Source organism: Centruroides vittatus, unplaced genomic scaffold (genome assembly GCF_030686945.1).
Source record: "Centruroides vittatus isolate TY-2023 unplaced genomic scaffold, ASM3068694v2 contig_882, whole genome shotgun sequence".
Classification (NCBI taxonomy): domain Eukaryota; kingdom Metazoa; phylum Arthropoda; class Arachnida; order Scorpiones; family Buthidae; genus Centruroides; species Centruroides vittatus.
Genome location: NW_027122574.1, coordinates 3,717,916 through 3,745,907, shown reverse-complemented (window position 1 = coordinate 3,745,907; position 27,992 = coordinate 3,717,916). Strand labels below are relative to the sequence as shown.

General features: G+C 27.3%; 2 protein-coding genes across 3 annotated transcripts in view; both read left to right on the top strand.

Moving 5' to 3' along the window:
* Positions 1-88: 88 nt before the first annotated feature.
* On the top strand, positions 89-27,817 carry LOC136983524 (uncharacterized). 2 transcript variants are annotated; one of them, XM_067280292.1, is made up of 12 exons: positions 89-287; positions 2,238-2,362; positions 2,441-2,490; positions 3,916-4,048; positions 6,677-6,795; positions 7,856-7,916; positions 11,126-11,221; positions 15,971-16,016; positions 19,341-19,474; positions 23,001-23,059; positions 24,393-24,551; positions 27,685-27,817. In XM_067280292.1, exons 5-11 carry the CDS (start codon positions 6,710-6,712, stop codon positions 24,457-24,459), a joined length of 549 nt encoding a protein of 182 aa, XP_067136393.1. In that variant the 5' UTR covers positions 89-287; positions 2,238-2,362; positions 2,441-2,490; positions 3,916-4,048; positions 6,677-6,709; the 3' UTR covers positions 24,460-24,551; positions 27,685-27,817. The 2 variants fall into 2 exon arrangements, with proteins under 2 accessions (XP_067136393.1, XP_067136394.1); XM_067280293.1 differs by lacking the exon at positions 89-287 and having other exon boundaries at positions 2,211-2,362.
* The window catches only part of hob (hobbit), an 86,485-nt gene continuing 86,180 nt past the window's right edge, over positions 27,688-27,992 (top strand). The window contains exon 1 of the mRNA XM_067280262.1: positions 27,688-27,830. Coding sequence (XP_067136363.1) covers positions 27,817-27,830 — 14 coding nt within the window. The 5' untranslated portion in view covers positions 27,688-27,816. The remainder of the gene's footprint in view (positions 27,831-27,992) is intronic.

The following is a 27,992-nucleotide window of genomic DNA, read 5'->3' as shown; positions in this document are numbered from 1 at the left end:
AAATAAGAAATTTTTAAAATGTAGGAAATATGAACGACTTGGCGTTTTTTTGGCGATTTATGTACATACACGGACAGGGAAAAATGACGTAAGATGCGAAATTGACAATGTTTTGATTGGTGCCGCCCACAGCTGTTCGTGTAGAGTGCATTAGAATAATTCTTACACATGACGAATATCTTAAATATATAAAATAAATATTAAATGGATGGAAAAATATTAACTACATGCATACAATTTCTTTTAGGAATCTTTTTAAGTTATTTTATTACATTAATTATTATTAGGTGAGTATTATGATAGATATTTTTCGGCAAATCATCAAAATTAGAAAAGAACGAAATTATGATGCTCAAAACACGTTAAATTTTCGTTTTAATAATTTTCATTGTTAAAATTAGCGTAAACTTGTATAGATCTGTAATTGGGTTAGTGATTCACATTCCGTGTAATCTATATGACTCATCTTTATAAAAATATGCAATTAAAATTAATTATAATGCCATTATTTGATTGCTTTTGTCCTCTAGAATTGTACCATTTTTGGTACATGTAAGGATTAGTTTTTATTAATAATAATTATTGAGGAAATTCTGAATCGTAAATTATTTTCATAAAGGTTTCTTGGTTAATATTAAAACGTATCTAACATGCCATTTATTTATTGTTCTGCTAAATTTGTTAAGAGTAAAGATGTTTGAATGTAAATCTCTTCATTTTTATCTTGTTTGGATCTAAATTTATTGTTCGAATCTTTTGTCTATGCATTTGATAATTTAAACACACTATAGATAAATTAAACAATTGATTTATAAATTTGTTCGGTTGAAGTTTACCTTGGTAGTCCCAATGGCTGCGCTTCAGTTAGCTTAAGTTGGTTAGGTTAGGTTAACTACACAGCCATTGGAACTACCAAGATAAACTTCAACCATTTGTTCATTTTTTTTCATGCTTTGAAGATATTTTGTTTATGTATTCTTACATGTATCAGTATCAGATAATCAGATCTTAAATAACCTGCACAAAGTTTATTGTACAAGTAAAAAATGCTTTTAAAAAGCCATTGTCAGGTTCTTACACACTAATCTATATAAAAGCAATTCAAAGTGTCACACTTTTCTAAAATTCTGATAGAGTGGTAACAAAATGACATTCTGCTAACAATTTGAGTAAAGAAATCAAGTTTGTGTTGGAACGAAATTAAAACCAAAAGTATTTATGACAGATTTTTTACCAGTTAGTAAGTGTTTGATTATTTGATACCATTTTCTATATTTCTGAATTGGCAAAAATTTCAGCCTTCTGCTCTTAGAGATTTGGGTTTGAGTTTGATCAGTAATCTCTGAATTTTTCAGAAGTATTCTGCCCCTTTGTATGTTGGGCTCTGTTCCGCAATGGAGGTCAGCCAGATGGTAGGGAACAACTACCTGGCTGACCCCCATTGTGAGCTTGACTGAATCTACATGAACCAAAAAAAAAAAAAAGGCTTTCTTAGGATACAGCTGTACTGCTAAAGGCAAGAGGCATGCTTGGCAAATAAATAGTAGTGGGTAGCTTGCTCCATTTCAAAATGTATGATAGATGTTCAGTGTGTCACCAGATAACTAGCCACTGGCAGTGCAAACACACTCAGCACTCACCGGATGGAAAGAAGAGGGAAAAGCTGAATTCAGACAATAGATCTATAATTTGAAACAATTTTAAGTTATTGAAGATTTTTTAAAAAATTTTTGATAAAACTACCATGTAACTGTAGAAACTATCAACTCATATAATTAAATAACTATATAATTAAATAACATAAATAAAAATAACTATATGTTAATATTTTTGGAGTTTTATACTGTAATATTTAAAATACTCCCACTCAAAACTGGCTATACTTGAATTAAAAATTCTAAAAACCTATAATTCAGCAATTTTTTTAATATGTGCAAATGGTTTTTGCTCGTGTTGAACGGGCATCACCAGGCAAATTAATCCCCAGCTGCTGAAACAATGGGGGTTGCCATACACGTGTACAGAGGAGAGGAGTCGTAAGATGGATGTTATTACCTGTATATTTAACAATTACGTGCATTTTTATAGTTTTATAATTAATTAGGAGAAAAATATGTTTTGATTGAATTTATAATAAAATATCATTTTTTTAATATATTTATTTATAAATTTTATAAAATAATATAATTAAATTTTATTTATTATTTAAAAATTTTAATTGCTTTTTTTGTGTTTAGGTTATTAACTGTATATTTTTTCATGGAAACTAAATAAAAAATATAATATAAAGTTCAAGATTGGAAGAGTAGGATTTTTATGTTTAAAAGAAGTTTTTCTTCAGTTAGAAAAAGATATTACTTTAGTAAGTAATGTTCGGTTTTATATGTAAATAATTAAATATGAAAATATTTGTATATATATACAATTTATTTATTTATAGGAAATTGAAAATATATGGCTTTCCAGTGGACTTTTGCATTCAGATTACAGGTATTTAGAATATATTATTTTAATATTAACTCAGAATCTAAATGGAAAAAATTTGAAACCTTGATTTTGTCACCTCTTTTATTCTAAGAATTTTTAATTCTTCCCATAAGTTCAACTATGGGAAAGACTAAAACTCAGATACCATCAATATTTTATAAGAAAATGTCAATTGTGAATTGATATATTTTTCTTATTTGTTGAACTATTTCACAGTAAATGTGAACTTATCTTTTAAAACTGTACTATGGTTCTTAGAAAGAAAGTAATTATTTTCTGAATTTTCATTTTATTCTATTGCAAGAAGTTTAATTAGTTTTTCATTTGAATAACTAACTATGTTAACTTTCTAAAATTTTTATTCATTTTTTTAATTCTGCTCTGTGGACACAGCCATTTTTCCATACACACTGTGGATTTGTATTGGCTCACAATGAGGATGAAGGACAGGGACCAAAAAATCTGAGGTGGATCACCTGTTAAAAGTTTCTGGGATTTTTTGACTGCTTAGATTCAATCACAAAAATCACATCTTTAGATTCAATCTCAGATCCCTAAGAATTAAAATAAAATATAAATACCTATCTGTGAAGACAATCCATGAACACAAAAACAACAATTAAATTCAAATTAAACATCAAATAAACTTTATATGAAGATAAACACTAAATGTGCTGTATTACTTTGTTTTATCATCGAAAATGGTTTCATTTTGATACTGAAGTAAGAAAATAAAATTAAAATTACTCTTCACTCCGACACCGGGGATGAAATACTAAATACCGAACCTGTTACCGGTGTAATTTGCGTGAAAATAAAATTTAATTTCAAAAAAGTGTTGTTTGGGTATAAATTAAGAGATGGAATTGATGATGTTGATCAAACAACAACTGCTAAAGTTCTGGTTACCAAATCATAGAGGGTGGGCCAAAAGTCACTTTACCATAGAAAAGCTTGCCTTTGTGAAGAGGGAAACGGGGGTCATTTAAAAGATGTTATCTTTCATGTTTAGGCCAAGAAAAATCTCCATGATGTGTACGTTATAATGTTAAAAAGAAACTTATAAATAATTAAAAGTAAAAAAGTTATTTCACTTTTAAATGATAAAGTGACTTTTGGCCCATTCTGTATTTAATCAGAAACATTTTTGACCTTAAATTTAGGTTATCCTTTAGTGGAAGTTTAAGAAAAAATCAAATTGATGATTAAGATTACAAAAGTGAAATTTTTTTTGTATTGTATATAAAATTTAAATTATAATAATTAGTGTAATGAATAATTATGTACATTTGTGTTCAAAGACAAAACTCCCACATTTAAAAATAATTTGATAATTAAATTTAATTACTTACTTATTTTCTTTAGACATGGGATATTTAATTTTATTTTCAACAAATATTTTCATTAAGAAAACGTTTTATTTCTCAGAACTTTTTTAGTATTGTGCATAAGTGATTTTCGTCTTCAAGGAAACATCCTTGAATGGATCAGAAGCAAAAGGACCAAAAAAACAGATCAAAGTAATGAAGCTAAAAAAATAAAATTTCCATCTATTTTAAAGGTAAATATTTTCAAATTTCTATCTATTCTATAAAAGAAGTATTAATAAAATACGGCTATTAAAAATAATAAATTAATTATAACTTTTTAATATTTTTGATTATAAATAAAGTTTTAATGTATTTTTTCTTTTATAAACAAAAAGTTTTATAACTAAACATAAAATTCTTTTGTTAATTTTTTAAAATAAAAGTATTTGTGGTATTTGAAAATTAAATTCATTATCATAATAGTTTAGATCAAGTAGATTTTTTTACAGTAAAAAAATGATATTTTGTAAATATGGAAATTCTATTGGAAATCATAAAATGTAAAAATCTGCCACTGCACTGTAAAAAATTCAAGCTATGTAAAAATATATTTGTTGTTTTTAATTAGCATCAGAATTTGATTTAAAAGATGATGGTGATTCCAATTTGTACAAACATTAATAATTAGGAATTAATTTTTGAATTGAATTAAATTATAAAATTCTGGAATGAAAGATTAATCTGTAGTGAAACTCAAATCTTTAACTCCTACAAGCTTGGCAAATATGCTGTCATTACATTATCCTACTTTCAGCCCAGTTTACTTTTACCAGACATGTAAATTTACAAACACTGTTTAATTAAGCTGGTTAATTTCTGTTGTGAGAATTAAAGACATTCAGCTAATAATAACCTCAATAGTTTTCAACTCGCTAGTTTTAATTAACATAAGAATTTTGCTTGAAAGTAGGGAGTATCACTACCTAGGCCAATTTCTGTTGTTAATTAATTAAAAAATAACATACTGGTAAATATATTCCAAAAATATCTACTGATATTTAGCTTACGTTAACATTAAGATTTGGTCTTTAATTTGTTTATAGGTATAAGAAAAAGTTATTTATTACTGTAATTAATAAGTTGTTAATCTGATAGTGTAATGGAAAAATATCAATATTTGGAAACTATTGAAAGAGAATGTTTTAAAACATTCTCTTTCAATAAATCCAGAAATTAATGAGTGGTAACATATGTTATCATCTTGTAACTAAATAAATAGTTTAAAAGGTAATGGCTAGCTCTTGCTGAACACCTCAGTTTCTATCAGAACATCATGGAAAAGCAGAAAGAGGTCAGGCTAGTGCTCTTGAAAATGATATGAAATTGCCAGATACTGTTGTCAAAATGCAGTGCCTATAGACTGTCTATGGAAAGAATCAACTTCAGAATAACATCATTTGTGATGTTGCTTTAGTTAAACCAATCAGCAATTCTTAAATGATGTCAGCACTTCTGCTTAATATGTGAATTTTACTTTCTCTCACTAGATGGCAGCCTGACTTTCCCATTATGTTAATTTTTTATATTAACTCTATGAATTGCATTAACTGTAAAGAATCATGCATTTAACAACTATTTATTATGTGTTATATTTTTATTTATATGGCAATATATAATTGTTTTATTATGAGTTTGGCTTGGTTGCTGAGAAGGACCTCTTACTTTTTATGATATCAGTCTGATGGTGGAATGGGATCTTCTTCATTGCTTTTAGAAGAGTTGCTTAGTGACATATTAATTACAAGTTATTCCACAATGTTGTCCAGTTGGCCAATGGATTCCCTATATTCTTCCATAATTATTTTATGTGATGAATTGCTACTATCTAATTTTTTTAGTTATTGATGCAAAAGCATTGCACACTAATATTTTTTATATCAACCAATTTGAACATGATGGTATTTTGAGTGATGCATGCTTTTAACTGAGCCCAAATTAATGTGATGGGATTAAATTTGCAATGATATTAGTCAAGCAAATAACCCGTATGACCTTTGGATAGAGCCTCTTCATCAATCTTGTAGCATACCCTGAAGTTTTTAATTATTTCATAAAGCTCAGCTCTGTACAGTTGATGACTGTGATATGGAGCATTGTCTATAAAAATGCATGGTTTTTGGATTGCTGAATTGTTGGGAATAAGTTGATTCTTAAATCATTTCAGAAAAACCCACATCCATTTCTTTGTGGTAATTTTAGTCATTGCCTTTGGAAATGAAAACAAGCTGGCATTGGGAATAAAATCATCTTCATTTCCTGCATGAAGAATTATTAATTGTCTGCTTCTCCCAATCAGGGCTTTCAAATAAGTTGCATTGTCAGCATTTTGATACAGCATGGTGTTCATTCACCCATGTCTTGTCTACATATGAAGGTTAATAAAAAATAAAGATTACATCTGCTAAAATTGAAAAAATGATGAAGCAGCTAGGTAAATTTTTACATACAAGTTAAATAGATGGAATGGAACACCCTTCCTCATCAACCAAAAAAAACTCAGTGACATTGTCTGCTGGGAAAGTCATGGCTACCATTTTCTGGGATTTGTCAGGTAAATTAAATAACAGTTTTTGTTCATAAAAAGTTGAATAAATTATTTTTCTACTGCTTTTTACAAGTTATTTTCTATTTTAACAGAACAAAGATTATTGTATTTTTAGAATGCAAAGGATAGTAGTTTTAATTCTTTTAACATTTAATAAATCAGTTATAATGAATAGATAAATATTTTCATATTAATTAATGTGATTTTATCATTTATATGTATATAAATATTTTGCTTTAAGCACTTTAATCAAAATGATTTGTTGCTTTTTCAGAAAATTTCTTTACATGTTAAAAATACAAATGTTATGCAAATTGGATCAGTAGGAAGAGTGTGTATGTTACATGTCACTGTTCATGAACTAAGTATACTATTTGCAACAGATAATAATATGTAAGATATAATTCAATTACTGCCAAATTATTTTTGTTCAAAAATAATTTAAACAGACAGTTCATATTTCATGTGAATAGAAAAGAGAAGAGGAAATAATATTAAATTGATTCAGTGTGCAAAATTTCATACATTACTTGCAAGCAATTTCTGTTCTTTTTAGCTTGTAGGAAAATTAGAAGAAAGTTACACTTTTCTCTGCTTCTCATAATGCAATGCTTTTTGCCATTAATCAAAAAGACTGATAAAGCAAATACTTTTGACACTTCTATACATTAACTCTGTATTTTGAATAAAATATTATATTAACCGTGGAAGGTTATATCAAAATTTAAGTATGTCTGGAAGCAATGACTGGCTTGGGGTTCGGGTGGCACAATTGGTAGCGCACTGCACGGCAAGCGGAGGCTGCGGGTTCAAGCCCGCCCTAGGTCAGTTATTTTCTTCCATAATGTTCTAAATTATTTATTAAATTATTAAAAATTATAATTATTAATTTAGATAAGAGATGGCCTTTCTTACCTCTATACCAAATTCATTTGTATTTATTATTTAATTATAGCCATATATTAGCCCAATTATTTAGGCATTTGTTGGTTTATTAATATATCATTGGGCTTTGAGATGTATTATATTTATATTAATATAAATATTTAACATTTGAAATGTACTTTAGGTCTTTTTTCTCTAATTAATTTTATCAATTTGTAATAACCTTCAATCTCTTCCTGACTTTATTGCAATTGCATGTTCTGCTTTTATAAATCATTTTATGAATAAAATGTTGCTTTGATGAGCACTTCAAAAGGCATCTAAACCATTATATTTTAAATTGAGAGTACCATAAATGCATGCATGTTGCTTTTTCAATGCTTTGAAGTATAAACACTTGTGAGTAGAGAATAACATATATAAAAGAAAAGAAGCACTTTCTCTTCTCTTTTCCATTTTTGCAAAGTATGAACCAGTCTTAATTTGTATATTAATAAATTTTGAAAAATATAATGAAATGTATATTTTTGTTGTTATATTTTAAAATATTTTAATTTGCTTATTTCAGAGGAAAAATTCATACGTCTCTCTTGTCAACAACAATAAAAATTTTTAGTCATATTTCTAAGGTGAGAGAAAAAAATCAGCTGTATTTCATTTATTTATTAAAACTTTTAATAATGCTATATTAATATGAAATGTTGTTATTAATTAACATAGATTTTATTATAAAAGAATGAATTATAGTATATAGCAGAGGTGGCCAACTTTTGTGTACATAAGATCTACTTTTTATCTTAAAAATGTGTCGCGATCAACTTGTTGTCACAGGCATACTCTGAGTGGAGAGGGAGAGGTGTGAAATACATACTATGTTTATACATTGTGTTTCAGTACGAGGTGCACACCTGTGAGCTATAGGTAGATAAGCAAAATATATACAGGTATACCTCGTCTTACGTCAGTAATTGGTTCCAGGAGAGGCGACGTAAGTCGAATTTACTTGCGTAGTTACGACATAAGTTGTAGTTTCGACTTATGTCGTAACTAAACGCCAATAATGAGCACTTAAAGACCGCTAAATAAGACGACAACACAGAAACACAGATGTTTTCATGGTTCGTTCCCTAGGATTTATGACGATTATATTAACATTTACTGTAAATGTACATATTTTAATATGATTTTGTGCTTTCAATGCTTTTCTAGTGATATTACAACTTCAATGTTTATGGCGGACGGATTTAAAGTCGAATAAACTTGATTTTTATTTTTCCATATACTTTTTTCGACAAACGACGTATAATCGGGAACAACGTAACTCAAGAGCGACGTAACTCGATGTATACCTGTATTCAAAACTATTTTTTTATTTTTTAAATCACTTATTAAGTTTTCGAGATATAAGGCTCATAAAAAAATAAATTTCCAGACCCAACTTTTGATATTTTCAGCTACGAGTTCATTCCATACAGGCGGTACCTAAAAAAAATCTTTCAAGATAGATTTTTAGTAACTTATAATATAATATAATTTTTTTTAATCGCACCGTATAAGCTGCGGTACTATGTGTTCGTAAATATGAAAAAGTTGTTATAAAATGTACAGTATGGCTCATAATTTGATTTTAAGATTTCTTTCGTGATTTTTTTGTGGGCCAGAAAAATTTATCATGGAAGAATGATATAAGATTTTTAGATTTATTCTTTGTTAATCTATCAATTGCGGGAGTGCAAGTCGTACTGAAACACCTACGTAAAAAACAACATAATTATTTAACCAGCCAAAAAACTCGCTTCCAGGGGAATTAAAACAACATGAGTAATTATTAAAAATATTTATTAATTCAAATTAGCTACAGATAAAGACAGATTTGGAATTTATTTTATTACCTTAATAATAATGGGAGAAATAGTAATAATATTGTTAATACCTGTACTAAAGAAAAGAAGCTACCATAGACAGTACCAAATATTCAAGCTAAATGGCTGTGTTTTTCTGAGTCGAGTCGTAACTGCATGCATACTGTTGCATTTGTGTGTTACGTTCAGGCTTTGCATTCGGTTACAAGTGTAACACATAAAGTAAAGACATAGCGAGCGATCGACCAAAATTGGCTTTGTGATCGACTGGTCGATCGAGATCGACTTGTTGGCCACATAGAGGGTATCCGAAAAGTAAGTTAACCATTATAAAGATTAAATTGTTGTTTTGTTCAAATATTTGGGGATACTATAGATCGCACCCTATGGAATTTTGGGACTTTGAGTATATACTTGAGCTCGGGACCAAGACGAGTTCAACGATACCCTACTTTTTGACCGGAGACGAAAAATAAGAAAGTTATCATACTTTTTTAATGCTATCATGCAGACGACACTGTAATTGCTAGTACTGCCATCTTGTGGTAAAGTCTGCAAACCACATTAAAAAAAGCACTGTGAAAGGCAAGAAATTGCACGAACAGTCGAACGGCAAAAAACAATTATGTAGTTTGTAAATATAGTACATCTTGTTGGTTTTTGTCTTAATAATACGGCATTTAAAGGCACCCAAACTAGCACCCAAAACAGAGGAAAAAAGCACCCAAACGAGCACCCAATTCATTCTAAAGCTGCACCCAAAAACCCAGACCTTATTTATTACTAAGAATACAATGTGTTTAAATTGTACAATATTTTATTTGAACTAAAAAGACAAATTAAAGAAAAATAAAAAATAAGATGATTTGATTCTCAATTTATAAAAATTTCATGTTCTAATTTAATTCATTTAAATAAAAATAAGTTGTAAATTTTTAGTTAATTCTAACCAGTTAAACTAAAATCAGTTATATTAAACTTAATATTAGTTTAACTGAATTAATGTAAAAATAAATTAGGTTTTAACCTATAATTGGTTAATTTATTTATTTTGAATACAATAAGCAAGTATGTATAGACTGAGATGACTACCTCCACACAAAATATTTTGATTGATTGCAATTCTCAAATTGTGATAAATTGCATTTTGATAATTTAGAATTGTCAATGTGTAGATTGCAATCAATAGGTTTTTTTTTTCTAATTTTTAAAACTTTATATCTCAAAAATCAAAATACAATTTAGAATTTTTAATACTAGTTTAAAACTGGAATTAGAATTCTGCTTTGAGAATAATTTTGAAGTCATTGTAACGATAATTTATGAAATAATTCAAGAAACTTCAAGACATTACTACTACTGGCAAAAATAAATAAGTGAATTTTTTTTATACTTATAGTACATTATGTTTTGTTATTTTTGTGAATATTAACAATGAATTGATGTATCAGTTTTTAGTATTCTGAATTGTATTTTTACTTAATTATTTAATTTTTGTAAAAAGTTATTCCTTTTTCTTCTGTGTGAAATCCTTTTCTTGAAATAATTAGACTGTACTGAATAATCAAATAAGTTTATTTATGAGAAGGTAACACTTGACAATGCAGTCTTGTTAATGCAGGTGTGAATAGCACTTGATTTGACTTGTCATATATAACAAATTAATTTATTTTGAGTTTCAGTTTCAGTCCTTATTACTAGGTACAATATGGTCTCAAGTTGCCCTCATCCAAATAAGAAAAAATAAAACTATCATCTTTGAGTTCTTAATAAATAGATGTTAAGGATTAAAATGTTTCTCATGCTGCGTAGTGAGTCAGTAACAAATTTTTCTATCTCACACCAGTGCAGAATCATTTCTCATAAATAAACTGTTTGATTATCCCGTACAAAAGTTGTAAATTAGACAGAATGTTAATGTAAATTTTTTAGAAATTGAAAAATATTGAAAAAAAATATATATATATTATTTACAGGTACCTTCTTCATCTGATTCCTGCTTAGCTCAACTTTCATTTAATTTAGAGCAAAGCATTCATTTAGATTTGAATGGAAATCACCCATTAATTCAGGTTAGACTGATCTATATTTACAAGAGATAACTAAGATTTTGAATAAATATATACAATTTTATAATTCATATGAATATGAAATATTAAATTATAGAATAAAACTAGTTATTTGTAATTTGAATAAAATGATTTTATTGATTATTGATCAAAAATCAATGATATGTAAAAATTAAATCATGTATTAAAGTTTCTATTTATATATTTACATTAATTTTTAGTGAAATCACTTGTCACAGTTGATAATACCATCTTGTTAAATAAGTACATTAATTTTTGGAATTATAATTTAATTATAGAATAGAAACTATATAGAATAAAACATTATTTTCATAACACTGATATGCAGATGTATTTTCAATTTATATAATTATTGCTACTGTTGTTATTCATTATCATATGCAAAGTATTTCTGTCTTACAGCTAGCAGCTGTATGACTTCCATTTCTTTGATAGAATTTGGCTTCATCCAGTGCAGAATTTTTTTGCTTGTTTCTTCTGTGTAATCCAATGCCTTATCATCAGGATCAAATGTTGGTAATACAATTCTATGTTAAAAGAAAATTTTTAAGTCATCATAAGTTTAAATGAAAACTTTGAATGGAGAATGAAGACATGTTTGATTTGAAGATGAATTTTTGGAATGTTTTTAAAAGAGGGTTCAAATAGAGTTGCATTTGATTGAAGGAATTCCTTTAGTTGAATGAAAAATATTTTAGAAGTAAAATGGAATTTTGGAATTAGTGATTTTGGGCTTGAAACCCAGGTTATAAAATATAGAGTAGAAAAAGAGTAATCTGTGTTATTAATGAGATACATCCTGGCAAAGATCCATCAGAGTTGGAATACTCCAACTCTAATGGATCTCCCTTACAGAACCTCATTGAATATTTGAGTTTTAATTATGTGGACATTATTTATATACTTGTGTTTTTAGTGTGTTAAGTGTTAAATAAACGTTATTGTGTTTATATTTGTGAGTTATCCCATTTGGAAAAACTGTTTAAATCAACATCATCAATCTGATGTTTGGAGATCTTGACTCTTATACTGATTAAAGTTTTTCACATTTGCAATATCTTTTTCTATGTAAAATGCTCTGAATCAAGGAAATTTGAAATATTATAAATGCTTCAACAAATGTATTATGGCATCTGAATAAAAACTTTTTTTTAATAATCATTCCAAAGTATAATTATTGATTGAATAGTTTGAACTCTCAAAAATTAATAATTAATTTGGATTTTATGTAATATTCTTTTTGTCACTGTCATTATCTCAAAATATAAGATCTGTAGACTTCAAACTCAACCCAACAGGAACAAAATATTACTTTTTGAACATATTCAACCTATCTCAAAGACCTTCCTTAGGAACATTAGAATGAAATGGAATGTTTGATGGATTTTGGAACAGGAAATTTATTTTGAGATGGAATACAAATTTAAACTAATTGCATGATGTGAAGTAAGTTTAGATAACCATCTTACAATGTATTATCAAAGCAGGCTTGCCATGCTTTACAGATTGTCCTTTTGTTTTTGTTGTTAATGCAGTTGTATCCTCTATATGCCTTAAGAATTTCAAGGGCTTCTTGCTCTATGTTTTCCACTTATTTTTAATATGGAAGTTTGTTGAAGTGATGGGACTATTTTGGTTCCTGAAGCATAAATGGAGAGGGTGGTGGCAATTTTTCCATGTTCAGTATTGTATTTGTACTTCTTACCATTTTGGTTCCACCAAGCAATCATTATCCAATGTAAATCAAATCTCTATTGGATGAAAGGACAATCTCTAAAGCGTGGCAAGCCTGCTTTGATAATACCTTATAAAGTTGTTATCTAATCACTACTCTTACTTTGCATGATGCAACCAGTTTAAATTTGTATTCCATCTGAAATTAAATTTCTTCTTTCAAGAATTGTCAAACATTCCATTTTGTTCTAATGTTCTTGAGGAAGGCCTTCAGGTAGGCCAAAAACATTTGGAAAGTTATATTTGTGTCCTGCTGGACTGACTTTGAGGTTTATGGATTTTATATTTGGTATTCTTTTTGTCCAGTACTGACTCTGAAGAATTCTTATATTATCATCTTGATCATCATTTTGTTATTGCATTAACAGTTACAGTATAAATGGCACAAATGAAATTAAATGAAAGTATTTATTGAATTATTAATAAGATACAAATGTTGAAAAACCTTACAATATAAGAATTTTTATCAAATCTTTTATCATCACAGTAAAGACAAAACAGAGGAAAAAATAAAGAGCAATATTTTTCAAAATTATATAATTTGTGGACCACTTAAACTGAGTCACAAATCTGGCTGACTATCTGTGTTCAATCTACTTCTTATCCAGAAAAAATTACATTAGGTGCAAGCTAAAATGCTTCTCCTATTCAGTAATCTGTCATAAGAGATAAGTGGTATATAAAGAGTTTTTCCTCTTGTAAAACAGTATAAAATTGCAGTTTAGAAAAATGACTAGGTTTAATTTATAGATCATTTGGTGCATGCTCTTGAACCACCAGGAATTATCCATAAATTATTTAATGCTATTTTTATACATTTTAACTACTATCTCATCCCTCTATTAGTCTCTGTAATGTTATTGCTCATCCTCAATCAACCCCTTTAATTATACTAAGGAATAATACATAGCATTTGGTGTCAACATTAAGTTATTTTATTTTTATTAATTATCAAACATTTTATTAATTACATGTATAATATATGAAGCAGTGATGTAAACAGCATGATTCATAACAATTCAGAGACAAAACTGGATTATTCTGCTACCAAAGGGTTGAGACCCTAGCCTTATGTAACATTTTTATAAACATTGCTCTTGTAACACATTAGAGTTATTACATGCATACCCACTCACCCATATCTGCGATATGTAATTTATGAACAGCCCTGTGCTCTTCAGACCATTCGTCGAGAACCACTGAATATAGGGGATTTTCAGTTAATTGAATACAGTTTTACTTGAAAGGATTTGGTAGTTACCTCAATTGTTCTTTACATAAATTTTTATGATTGAAATTCTGAATTGTTGGCAGTATCAACTTTCTGTATGAATTGATGTTATTTTTAATTATCAAATATCTCATGCTGGATTTTATTGGTCTATCTTGTGGCTAGACATTAACATAGACACTAATTAATTTGGAGTAAAGGTAGAAGGTTAGGCTTCTATCTTCTGCTAACATTAATAATTAAATTACTTTATAAATTATTTAAAGTGATTTTGATAAATAATAATGTTCATTTAGAATTTACAATATCATTATCTGCTATTTTGTGTTTCTTACTAGTTAGCAAAATAAGATGTTTTTCTTTTAATGAATATTAATTGTTCAATTGGTTAATTGATCAAAATTAATTGATTTATTTTTAAGATCTTCAATTGCAAACAAAATGAGTTCTTTTTCTGTAGGTGTAAACTGTTTAAACATAGATTGTTATATGCAAAATGGCTTAAGAAGTTTTCATCATTTAATATTAATAGCGGGCATAAAGATAGTTACATTGTATTAATTGTCCCTAACTCTACTACTAAAATTTCAAGTCACAAAATAACATAATAAAGTTACTAAAATTATATTAAAAATATATAAAATTTGATAAAATTCTTAGTTATCTCTTATACTTTCCCAACTCTTCATCCAAGGTGAAATGTTAAAATCAATAAACTGGTATTAAAAAGACTTTAAAACCATTACTGTTTGTTATGAGAAAAATAAAGAAAATAATAAACAATAATGGTTTTAAAGTCTTTTTAATACTAGTTTATTGTTAATTAACATCTCACCTTGGATGAAGAGTTGGGAAAGTACAAGAGATAACTAAGAATTTTATCAAATTTTATATATTTTTAATATAATTTTAGTAATTAAATACCTACTTTGATAATTATAAAAAGTTGAGAGTAATTACTCTTGATATTTTTTAATAGATTTAACTTAATAAAGATTATAAAATAGTTTTATTATTATTATTATTATTGTTTACATTACTATTAAATTAGTGAAAATTTTAAATATAGTAAGCTCTTGTTTTATGTTGGATTAGGTTTTTGGAGATCCCAGCATATATCACAGCAGTATAGATGAAAGATAAATTATAATGTTTATAATGGGGTGTGTTCTAAATATGTAAAAATTATATAAATTTATTCTGTAATAAAATATAAGCACTATTTATGAGAGAAAGCCCTGGCTACAAATGAACAGATTTGACTAAATCATCATTTGCCAGTTATGAATTAATTGGAAGTTCTTTAACTTTTTTAAATAAGAAAGATTTTTTTGTCTTGTTTGATACTTTTCTTCTTACAGAAAATATAAGGTAGGATACAATGTTAATATGAATAGTAAAATGTAATGTAATTTTTAATGTAAAACAGATAATTATAAAAAAAATAAATTAAATTATAGTATTTAACTTTACAGGTCAAATTTTAAAATAAATTTATCATTAAGTAAAGGTCTGTTACAGCATAAAAGGGTTGTAATTTTTTAAAAATAAATGAGAGTATTTAATATGTAACAAAATTCAATTTTACCAAATAATATCATGCATGAAATTTTATTGGTATCAGGAATACAAAGTTATAGAAAAATTTTGTGGAAACAAAGATTATTAGAAAATTTTCAAATCAGTAAATATCAAATTGTCATAAACCAAGGGCTTACTATACAAAATTTTTAATAAATGCTAATATAATTTCTACTAATTTTTAGAAAACTTCAGTTTATGTAAATCAACCAGAAATAATTTTTTATGAAAGTAAGTAGTTTGCATTTTTATTTTAAATATTTGAAGTAATTTATTTATATATAATTTAACATAAAATTTATTTAAAAAAAAGAAAAATTTATAGAAAAACATTGACACAAACTACATTAACATGCTTATAAAATGTCAAGTGTTATATTTAGTATTATTAGACTTACAAAATATTAAATATGATAAAAACTTTGTGCATTTTCTCTAAAAAGATTTTAAAATTTTTTAGCTTAACACATTTTTTTTATTAGTTTGCTGATCCATTTAATGAGTTATTTTCTCAAGTCATTTTCATGTTCTAAGTGTTTGAAAATTTCATAATTTTGACAATATTAACATGAAATGAATCCAGTAGAAAACTGAACATGAATGAAATAAACAAGTTTTATAAATTTTACAATGTGAAATAGATCATAACACAAATAAATACTGTTAGCTGAAATTATATTCATTTTAGACTGTCTTTGGCAGCCTAAATCCTGTGCTGCATATTTTTATAATTTATAATCATCATTTACATATGTAGGTTTAATAATCATAAATATAAAAATTTTAATAAAAAGTAATCGATAGAAAGACCAAAAATATTGTAATTTAAACAAATGCAGAGTTTATTTATTTATTAAGTACAAGGAAAACCTGTACTTATGGGCATTCAACCAATAACAATTACAACATAAAATAAAGTAATGGTGATTGTTTGGCATAAAATAATAAGCCTATTAAAAAAAAAATTCAATAATTATCACAATAATAAATAATAATAATAACAACAATAATAATAAGCGTGTTTAAAAATTATACAAAAAATACACAAAAGTGGCAGCAAATGGATGGCATAAACTAAAATTTAAAACTTGTATAAGGAATAAAAAAACTATTCTACCTGAAAAAATTAAACAAATTGTTAATTGTGATATGCCCAAAAGTGCCGACCAATAGCACTGCCAACTCTCAAACACTAAAACAAGTACTAATATACTGTATTCATGCCTCCTGGTGGTTATAATTCAGAAAAAAAGAAAATCTTAAACTAAACCAGTTAATAACTATTAGCTGTTTAACTTAATAATAAAATTGTAAATACCATAGTATTTATATAATCCACACAACAACTGCTTATAGGATTGAGTTGATAAATAATCTCTACCAAAACATTTATATCTCATGAATGTCAGTGCTTTACATTTGGCCACTAAATGAAAAACATCAAAGTTAACAAGAGAGTAACAAAATTTACAATATTCCTAACATAGAGTCATTATTTTCAATATATTACATTGCATATGTAACAGCAAATGATCTTTATGTAAATAGGACACTGAACCGCACTCATTAAAAATATCCAAGTACCACTTATTACGTTTATATTTAGAGATTTCTCTTTAAACTCATTTAAATAATTATTCACTAATCTGATTAAAATATCGGAAGCCTCTATTTCATGCAGTATAATTGGATATCTTCCATAGCCGAATTTTTACAACAAAGTGACACAATACGATCCCCCCACACTATTCTTTGAGAAATCAAATACGGACATAGCAGTAAGTTTACCCACTGACTGTGTTTGCGTAACCAATTTATATAGTTTTTTTTATTCTATTAAAATAGAGAGGGACTCTCTGAAATTCTAGATATAAAATATATGATGGAATCCATCTTTTTAACAAATACAAATGCTTAATAAAATTTACTTGTAAGTTATCTTTATCCTTCCAATCAAAGCCCCATACTCTATCTCTGAACCACATAATACCACAGACTGTATAAATGCCTCAAATAATTTTAACTTATTCTTTCAGTGTAACAGTCTACCAGACACACATGCCTTAATTATTTTGTCTATACCAATACTATGAATATACTTTAAATGCTTTGAGAAACAACCATTAGACTGAAAAAAGTACACTTAAGTCCTTATACTCATCAACAGCTCGTATTTTACAATTATGAATAAACCAGTTCTCATTTTTAGAATGTTTTCCTCCATTTCAAAATACCATTATTTTAAATTTATCATCATTAATAGAAAGTTGTAACTACTGGATTACATTCCTGAAAAAATCAAGCATTCTCTGTAAACCTACAGGAAAGTCAGACATAATAAACAAATCATCTGCATATGTCAAAATTTTCACCTCAGTGCCTGTAAGATCAACACCCACTAATTCGGAGTCATTAAATTTACAAATGCAGAGTTAATTAATAATAAGAAAAATGTTTAAAAATAAACAGATGACATTAAACTTACAGTTTATACATTGTAATAGTCTATGACACATGCTGGTTAACACATTTTTGTTAACCTGCACACATTCATAAGACATTGATATGAAAACTCAACATTTTGTAGAATGTCTTCTGAGATATTTTGTTTGCTAAAACATAAAAACTATACCTTTTCTCAAGATTTCAGAATTTTCTGATTAATATATTGTCATCATAAAAGAAGAACAAAGATGGTGGTTTTTTCACATATAGGTTATTGTAACAAAGATAACTCAAAAAATTAAACAAAAAGAGGTTACAATTTTTAAGAATAAGTATAGAAATACTGAACATTCAAACAAATTTCAGTCTAGAAATTGAATATTGTCACAAGCTGTTTTTGAATAGCTTGCAGAATCCCAGAATGTTCAAGTTCATGTAGGTAATATTTAATGTCTCTTTTCTGCTGTATATTTTCTTTTCTCTACAAAAAATTTACTTTCACTTGGACATTTCGTGTTAGTTAGTGAATTAGCAAATCAGTGAGACCAACATGATTTATATAAATATTCAATATATAATATTTTCAATATAATTAAAAGTTATTTAAATGTATTTGTTTTTAAACTTGCAGAGACCTGGCTCTTCCAAGTCAAAAGTAAACTTTTAATGTGGTTTTAACTGTAATGTTTGTTTTTACTATTTTTTTGCCCAGGTAATGTCAGGTCTCTGTGCTAGTTATTTTTGATAGACTTGTTAGAGTCTTCCAGATCATGTAATAAGCATTATTTCTAATTCTTTTTTACCAAAGAAGAAGCTACTTCTATGACTTTCAACTAAACCATTAGGATTTCTCTAAAAAGTTATTTCCCTGTAGATCCCTTTGGAAACTTTTAGATAGCTACCTGTTAATTCTATAATAGATAAGTAGACATATATTCAGAAGTATATATATATATATATATAACATCTTATATAAACCTTTATTTTTTTAAGTTATAATTATTAAAATTCCAAATAATCTACAGAATGTGCATTTTAAACTAACAATATAATTTAATTTTTAACAGAAATTATGTCAGAGATGATCAAAATGCATCTGTTTAATTTCAGATCTTTCAATTAATGTAATACATGCATTACTATTTCCAAGAGTACAAACAAATGAAGATGAAATTAAAACTCATGAAAATTTTTCAGAAGTTTCATCTCATTCTAAAGAAATTAATTTTTCCAAAATTCCGCTGGTGAGTGAAGAATAATTTAAAAATTTTTCATATCTAAACAGATAAATCTCTGCTTAAGTATAGATTAGAAATAGTTGTTTATTAATCAATTTTATTTTTTTCTATGATGGACTTAGCTAAAAGGTTCACCTATTTTCCTTCAATTTTTCTTCAAAATATTTTAAGTTTTTAAATTTCTAATGAAATCAAATATTTATGTTTTTCTTATGACTGTCATAACATTGTTTATTTAGCAATTTTTCAGAATTATTAACTATGTCTGTTTTTTCCCTCGTTTTTATCATCATTAATAAAAATAAGTGAAATTAAATTGCATATTTAATTAGCTTTTTACTGTACACAAAAGTGTTTCACCTTTAAATGCAAATATTCTTAAAATTGATTTATTATTATTCAAAATTTGATTGGTAAAAATAAATTTATACAATTTTTTGTTCTACATGGTGTCCAGAAAGGGTGAGTGCAGTTTAAAAGTAAAATAAATTAAAAATAAAAAATGTTCATAGAAAGTTTTGTTTTTATTTTCAATCTACGGTTATTGGAAAATTATTTACTAAAAATTATGTTATCTAAATGGTGTCCGTTACACTCCTGGCACTCTTCTAATCTTGAGCGAAGATTTCTCGGTACGCGTTGACACAAAACCTGAGATGCCAATGCAATTTCTGCTGTGATATTCTGCTTTAATTGAGTTAATGTCCTGAGCTTATTTTTGTACACTGTCTCTTTAAGAAATCCCCATAAGAAATAGACCAGAGGACTCAGGTCTGGAATGCATGGTGGCCAGTTAACATCACCTCTTCCATGAAATCAGAGCGATACTGTGAGATGATTTCAAATTTTTCAGCTCCATCTTTGCAACAGTTTCATGGCTTCAATACAAGAACATGGTTTCAAAAAGATGGCGCCACTTGTCACATAGCAAATGATTCAATTGAAGCCATAAAGGAGTTATTCCCCTATAAGCTGATTTTGCCAAGAGGTGATATTAACTGGCCATTATTGCAGTCCAGACCTGAGTCCTCTGGTCTATTTCTTATGGGGATTTCTTAAAGAGACAGTGTACGAAAATAAGCTTAGGACTTTAACTCAATTAAAGCAGAATATCACAGCAGAAATCGCATTGGTATCTCAGGTTTTGTGTCAATGCGTACTGAGAAATCTTCGCTCAAGATTAGAAGAGTGCCAGGAGTGTAACAGACACCATTTAGATAACATAATTTTTAGTAAATAATTTTCCAATAACCGTAGATTGAAAATAAAAACAAAACTTTCTTTGAAGATTTTCTATTTTTAATTTATTTTACTTTTAAACTGCACTCACCCTTTCTGGACACCCTGTATATCATAACTAAAATTTCATTTAAATTTAATATATTTAACAAACTACATACATTTTTTAAATCTATTTTTTGAGAATTTAAATACTTTAATGTTAACATCAATATTTTAAAAAATTTTATGCAATGTTTCTGGAGTTTTTATCATTTTATTACTAATTTAACTAAATTGATACAAATTGAATGTGTAACAATTTAACTGTGAGAAGTCGGGGGTTACAGGTTGCACTGTTGACCACTTTGATTGGCGATGGTCTGGTGAAGATCACTCACTTTGTCACTGGATGTCATAATCTATTAATTGTTGTTGGGATTGCAAGATCCTTCTGACGTCAGGACCTGACACCAGTTAGGATAGTTTAATGCACGTCCTAACTCGCGAATATTCCGACATATTTGGCTTTAATTATATTCGAATAGCAGGGGCTCCTTGATAGAAGGAAGTAGATTTTGTTTTATTAATTAACAGATTATGCATTAAGTTGTCATCTTACTGCTGTACAAGATCTGACTTTAAATATGGTTCAGATTCTTAGGATTTTTTTTACTTTCAGATGAAGGTTTTATCCTTTACTAATATTAGTCTATTGTGATTATAATTTATTAATAAGACTTATTATATTGATTTAACTTGCAGATGATCAGAGATTGAATCAGTGTCTTGGTTCAAAAGAATAAACTTTTATTTGCATCTGTATGTAAAATTTTCTTGTATTTCAGACTTTTTCGTCCCTCATCAGCAAGCGTTTTATCAGTTATATTTCTAAAATACCATAATTTTTTAAATTATACAATAAACTTTTAAAAATAATAAAATTTTAAATCATAGTTATATACTTAATACACTTTAGACTAGGGTTTCTCTAACAGGATCCTGGCTGTTTTTTAACCCGGAAAATATCCCGGGAAATTCTTCTCATCTCGAGAAATCCCGCAAATTTCTTAAAGTTCATTTTTTTCTTATTTTGTGTTAAGGTTGAGGAAATTTTGCAAATAGAAAGTATAATTAACTCATAAACTGTCAGAATACATTTATATTTATTAATTTTAAGCCTGCTTATTAGTTTTTTTAAATTTTTGATTGTTATGGCATGTCACAGATTGTCAATCAATATGTATATTTGTGGCAGGACTCTGAAAATTCTTTACTTGTCAATGTCTGGTTAAAAATATTTCTTTTTTTAATTAATTGTAAATTATTTTTTTTTTAATTTCTTACTTGTTTATTTCTTTTTTCCTCCTTTTTTCTTTTTTGTATTTCTTTGACTCTTGCGATGAATTTTGTTGTACTTTTTGTACTTTATAGCATTTTAGAAATATAATTGATAAAATACCTGCTGATGAGGGATAGAAACATCTGAAATACAAGAAAATTTTGTATACAGGTGCAAATAAAAGTTTATTCTTTTAAACAAAGGCTGATTCAATCTCTGATTTCATCCATAAGTTAAATCAGTATAATAAGTTTTATTAACAGATTATAGTCACAATAGACTAATATTAATAAAATAATATTTAAAAGACTAGATACATTAATTAATTTGTTTAATTCTTTAGTTTCTTTTTCGTATTGGTAGTTGCCAAGAGATCAACTTGACGTTATTTGACATTCTGTTTGGCTTCTGGTTCAGTATTGTAGCTGACCCTTATGCATACTACACGTGATAAAGTAATTTTCATATTTATTTTATTTAAAACTATCAAAATTATGAAATTCATAAAAAGTTTCTGAATTATTATTTTTAATGGACCCTGGATCTTGGTAATTTGTAGCTGCCACCTCCTCTCAGTGGCCTTATTACTGGATTGCTTTAGTTTGAGCTGATGTGTCGACAATGGACATAATTGAAGCTGATCCTTTGCTTTTGTTTTTCAAACAATAAATGCATCTCTATGCTAATACTCTAGAGCAAAATAAGAGACTTTTATTAATAAAATTAACACACTTTTTTATCTTAGATAATTTTATTTCTTTATGGTGATTTTCTTCTAATCTGATCTTGATCAGAGTAGAAGAAAATCAAAAATATTATTCAGTATTAGTGAATATTGCTTTCAAATTCAATTTCTTTTAAATATAGTTTGTTAATTTATTTTTCAATTTAAAATATATTTTATAGAAGAAATTTAAAATTTATTTATTTATAACTTTATAAAAATAAATATTTTAAAAAATATAAATTTAGGAAATGGAATTCAAAGTCAGAACATTTACTATTAAGCTGATGAGAGAAGGTGGAAAAAGGTTAGTTAATTTTTGTTAAAATATATTTTACTTGTATTACGTGATAATTTTTGAACCATAGAGAGAGAGTTATAACATGTATTTATGCTATGAGATATGAAAATAATGAATGGAAACTATTCTTTAAATGAATCAAACAATGCATTGCAGTTATTCTGTTAATAGAATAAGTATAGAGGTTGTTTATATTAATTTGAGAATATGATATCTTTTATTTTGAACCAAAACTACTCGTGAATGACTCAAAAATGACTCAAAAAGTATGTACTAAGTGTTAAGTGCAGTTTTCTTTATAATTGTGATGGTCATGCGAGTGTACAATAGTTCACAGGAGTCAGTACACAAAAAAAAAATAACAACAATTATTTTTTTTTTCACATGATTAGCAATATTCAGATTCCAACACTTAATGTTATACAATATCCCAAACTGGGATGAGGAATCGAATGAATACAGAACAAAAGAATGCGCTCGCAACAAATAAGAAAAGACAGACTTGTAATCTTACGACTAACTAACACTAAATCATAAACTAAAAAAGAAAGGAAGAATAGCAAGAAGTTTTAGTATGATAGAGGAGGTTATAAGGAATACCCAGGTTCTCTGTTTGGTATTGACGCTCTTCTCGTGGAGAATCACTCTAAATCATTTCTCGCTGATCTTTTTCGGATCTCTACGAAGATTCTCCATATACAAGGGACGTTGTCTCTTTCTTTACGTTAGTGGGGTCCTTTCTCTTTCTGTAGGCCACCTTCGTCTCCCTTTGTCCTCTAAGACGACGAGCAGGAGCATAACTTTCACACGTCTACCTTCACTAAGAGTTCGATCCAAGAATGAACCTTCTTATCATTCTAGTAGTCTCAGGGACTTCAGTTCCCGTTGTTAATGTGGTTCATGGAAAGGGTTACCCCACCCACAGGAAGGAATGTTAATAGAAAATTTGAGAAAACAAAAGGAAGAACAAAGAAGAAAGAAAACTTAAAACTAAACTTATATCTAATATATACATTAATATGGCGTATTGCCACATAATGAATGAGTGTCATTTAAAAACTTTCCTGAGACATTGAACTACTTAGGATTTAAAATATTATTTAAAGTTTATGTAGATGTTTCAAAAGAAAATTATCAAAATTATTCAAGTAGAATCTAAAGTTACATGTATCAATAGCAGTCATCATGATTCAGGTGCCAAAAACATGTATATTTTTATCACAGAACAGTTTAAATAATGCAATATCACATTTATTTAATTAACTTTTTAGTGCAGTAATTAAATTAAAATTAAATTTTTGAGATAAATTTTACTAATTTTATATTTTATTTGAAAAAGGATCTTGTCCATTGATTTAAAATCTGTTGAAAGTAATGTTGAGAGGAGAGAGAATTTAATGAACTGACTGCTTCAGCATTGTTTTCTATTCAAGATTTGACTGTATCAAGTATACAGACACAATTTGTACTGTTAAATAAAATATTATTTTCTGCTGAAGTAAGTAAATTTTTTACTTTTTATGAATAACATTAAAATATTTTAAAAAACAAAGTTATTTATATTAATTGAATTCAATACTTTATTAATAATCATAGATTAATACAAAAGCATCATAATGCAGTAGTTTTTACATTTTTTCATAGTGCATAAGATTTTTTTAAACAATGAATTGTAAAAAGATATGAATGATGGCAAACATTTTTCAACTGCTTAAGATATTTTTTCATATCAAATTAAAAAGACACTTTTAATTGATTGAAGAAGTATTCATTTGACACTGCATCTTTTTTGAAAGTTTTAAGTTAAATTTTCAAATATGTTGTTAAACTTAACGCTCATGCTTGAAAACATTAATGAAGTTTTTGAATGTGTCGTGTAGACAAAACTTAAAAATTTTCAAAAAATGTTTATGCAGTACAAAATTAAGACTTTAGTTGATTAAAAGTGTTTTTTACATGATTTTTGTGATTGTAGATGATGATATAATTTGTTCAAGAATTAAATTATGAAATTTTCCAGATCAAAATTTAGAAAGCTTAAATTTCTTGCCCACTTCTTGCCTGAATACAAGCTGTTACCTGGAATGATATTGATTCATAACAGTGACAGATGGTGTACTGAAGTTCATTTGGCATGTTAAGTCATCAACGTGCCAAATGGTGATGTTTCATCAGGCTGGCCAAGAAAGGATGTTGTAATCATGAAGACATTCATGTAAGAAGAATGCCATGTGTGGTCAAGCATTGTCTTGTTGGAAAGTAAGCCTGTGTGTTGTGAAAGGAATGGTATCACAACAGATCTCAGAATGTCCTCAATATATTGTTGTACTGTGAGGATACAGAGATTACTACTAATGAGATCTGGCCTATTGAACATAATGGCACCCCAGACCATAAGATCCTGTTGTCAGGCCATGTGGGGTTTGACAGTAAAAGTGGGATTTCGATGATGTTTTCACTTGTCTACACTAGTTATCAGGATTCAGTTTAAAATAGGACTTATCATTGAAGACAATTCATCCCCAATTAGAACAGTTTCATGTTGATTGAGTCCAGTACTAATGCAAGTTCTCTTGGCAATGTCTATGGTTTAGAGGTAGCCAGCATAATGGGTATCATGACTGTAGATTCTGTTCATGTAGTCATCTAGCAATGGTCCTGGTGGTCACTTCAGCATTGGTCACACATTGGTAGGGATGTCCTAATACCACAAAAGTATTGATATCGATATCAGTAGTAGTATTAAAGTATTAATACTGGTATTGATCTTAAAGTATCAATATTGGTCTGTATTGGCATCAGATATTGAAACTGGAAATCTTGCCAGCTGTTGCAGTTCAGTCTTTTGCATCTCCTTCCAGTAGTTTTTACTGCTGAGAAAGTACTGTACTTATTACAGTGAAGACTGAGTGGACCCCAGAGCAGCAATTAATATTTTGTTGCTTACTTCAGGGAATTGAATCCTAGCTTTCTGGTTCAGAAGTCAGTTCATCAGTCAGTGCTTCAATTTACACTGGTATGATGTCTTATGTACACGAAAACAGCTCCAGATCTACAGTTCTGCTAATGGGCTATTATTATACATGGGATAGGGATAGATAAGAAATCATTGGTGAAGAGATAAAACTGTAACTGTACATTGAAAGTTCTTTATTGTATTCAAATTTTACAAATGTCAGTGCAAACAAATATATAGTCTACAAATTGTAGCTTATTTTAAACATCACTGATGGTTCAAGTTGATGAAGAAACAAAAGTACTGCATAATGTTAACTAAATATTTACTTATAAATAGTAATCAGTACTCAAAGCATATATAGATTCTGGAAATAAAATTTGATGTAATACATTTATTGATTTTTTGGTCATTAATATTTTTTATATAAATTTATGTGAAAATAGTGCAATAGTGCAAAATTCCATTTCATTTTCTGAATTGTCTGCAAAACAGTTTTTCCTTGCAGAGACAACCTTTTTATTGAGGCTATGCCTCTGCAAAATTATGTAAAACATTTATTTGTGATAAGTTGAAACATTTATATATATATATATTTTAAAATTAAATTTTAAAATTAAAATGGTATATTATATAAATGTTTCGGCTTATCACAACTGAATTTTTAAAACTGTTTTACATAATTTTACAGAGGTGTAGGTCGTCTCTACAAAGAAAAATTGTTTATTGCTTGTGATTAATCAAGATGGAAGAACAAAGATGACTTGATTTCTTTGATATTTTAAAGTTTTGAAATATCTAGTATTCAATAATTATATTATTTAATAGATTTAAATAAATAATTTATTTCATTTTTTAACTCTTTGAGGCACACGATTTTAAAGAAAAAAACCCTAGTTGCGATTTTAAAGAAAAAAACCCTAAAAAAACCCCACAGAACTTTTTTTAATATAAAAAAAATGGAAAAACATTTATTTCAATTATTTAACATAAAACATTACTCAAAATAAGAAAAAAATATTAACATTTCAATAAGTCCTTTATTTAAATAAAATATTAAACTGTATGACTATGAGTAACTTCAACTTTTTGAGGTGGGTTAAAATATATCATGCATAAAAAGCCATGCAAAAAAGCTAAACAAAAGGTGGGACAGTTTTTAACCCACCTAGCCTTAAAGAGTTAAATGATGATAATCATAAATTGCACTTATTAATTAACTAAGGTTTCAGATTATGATAAAATTACTTTTTACTTAACAGAATTTGTTTACTGGATTTCTGTCATAAATTTTTTTTTTTGATAGTAGTAGATGATGATCACAAATTTCTTACGCCGATTAGTCGGCTACCAAATTGGCTATCTATGACAATAGTAATAGAGATAAATGATATTCATAAATCTATTATACTATGCTAAATTCTTATAATTTATTAAAAATCATATAATTAAAAATGCAAATGAAATTTTGTTGATAATATCTTTACCTTATATATATGTTATAACAGTTGCATAATGACATCATAATTTAATATATTGTTTATATTTAATTAATATTGTAGTTTAACATAGTATTAATTATTAATAATTTTAGCAATATGTAAATTAAAAAATAATTTTTAAAATTATATATATTTAAATTTTATTTACCAAAATGCTTTATTTTTTTACATAGATAAACAGCAATATAGTCAATTTTAATACAAGTTTATCTTGTTTTAATCTACATTATCAGCATGAAGAATTTAATTATTGGTTAGGATTAATTCCTATATCACAATCTGTTAGTAAAAAATCTGAAAATGTAATGTCAGTAAAAAGGTAAATACTATTTTAATACATCTAATTTTTAGTGTTTAATGTATTCTTTGAATAAGAACTGCTTATTATAGAAAAATATAATTGAATGATGAGATTTTATTTAAAAATAAACTATTTCAAACTATAGTGAATTTTCATTTTTTGACCTAGTTGATTTCTAGA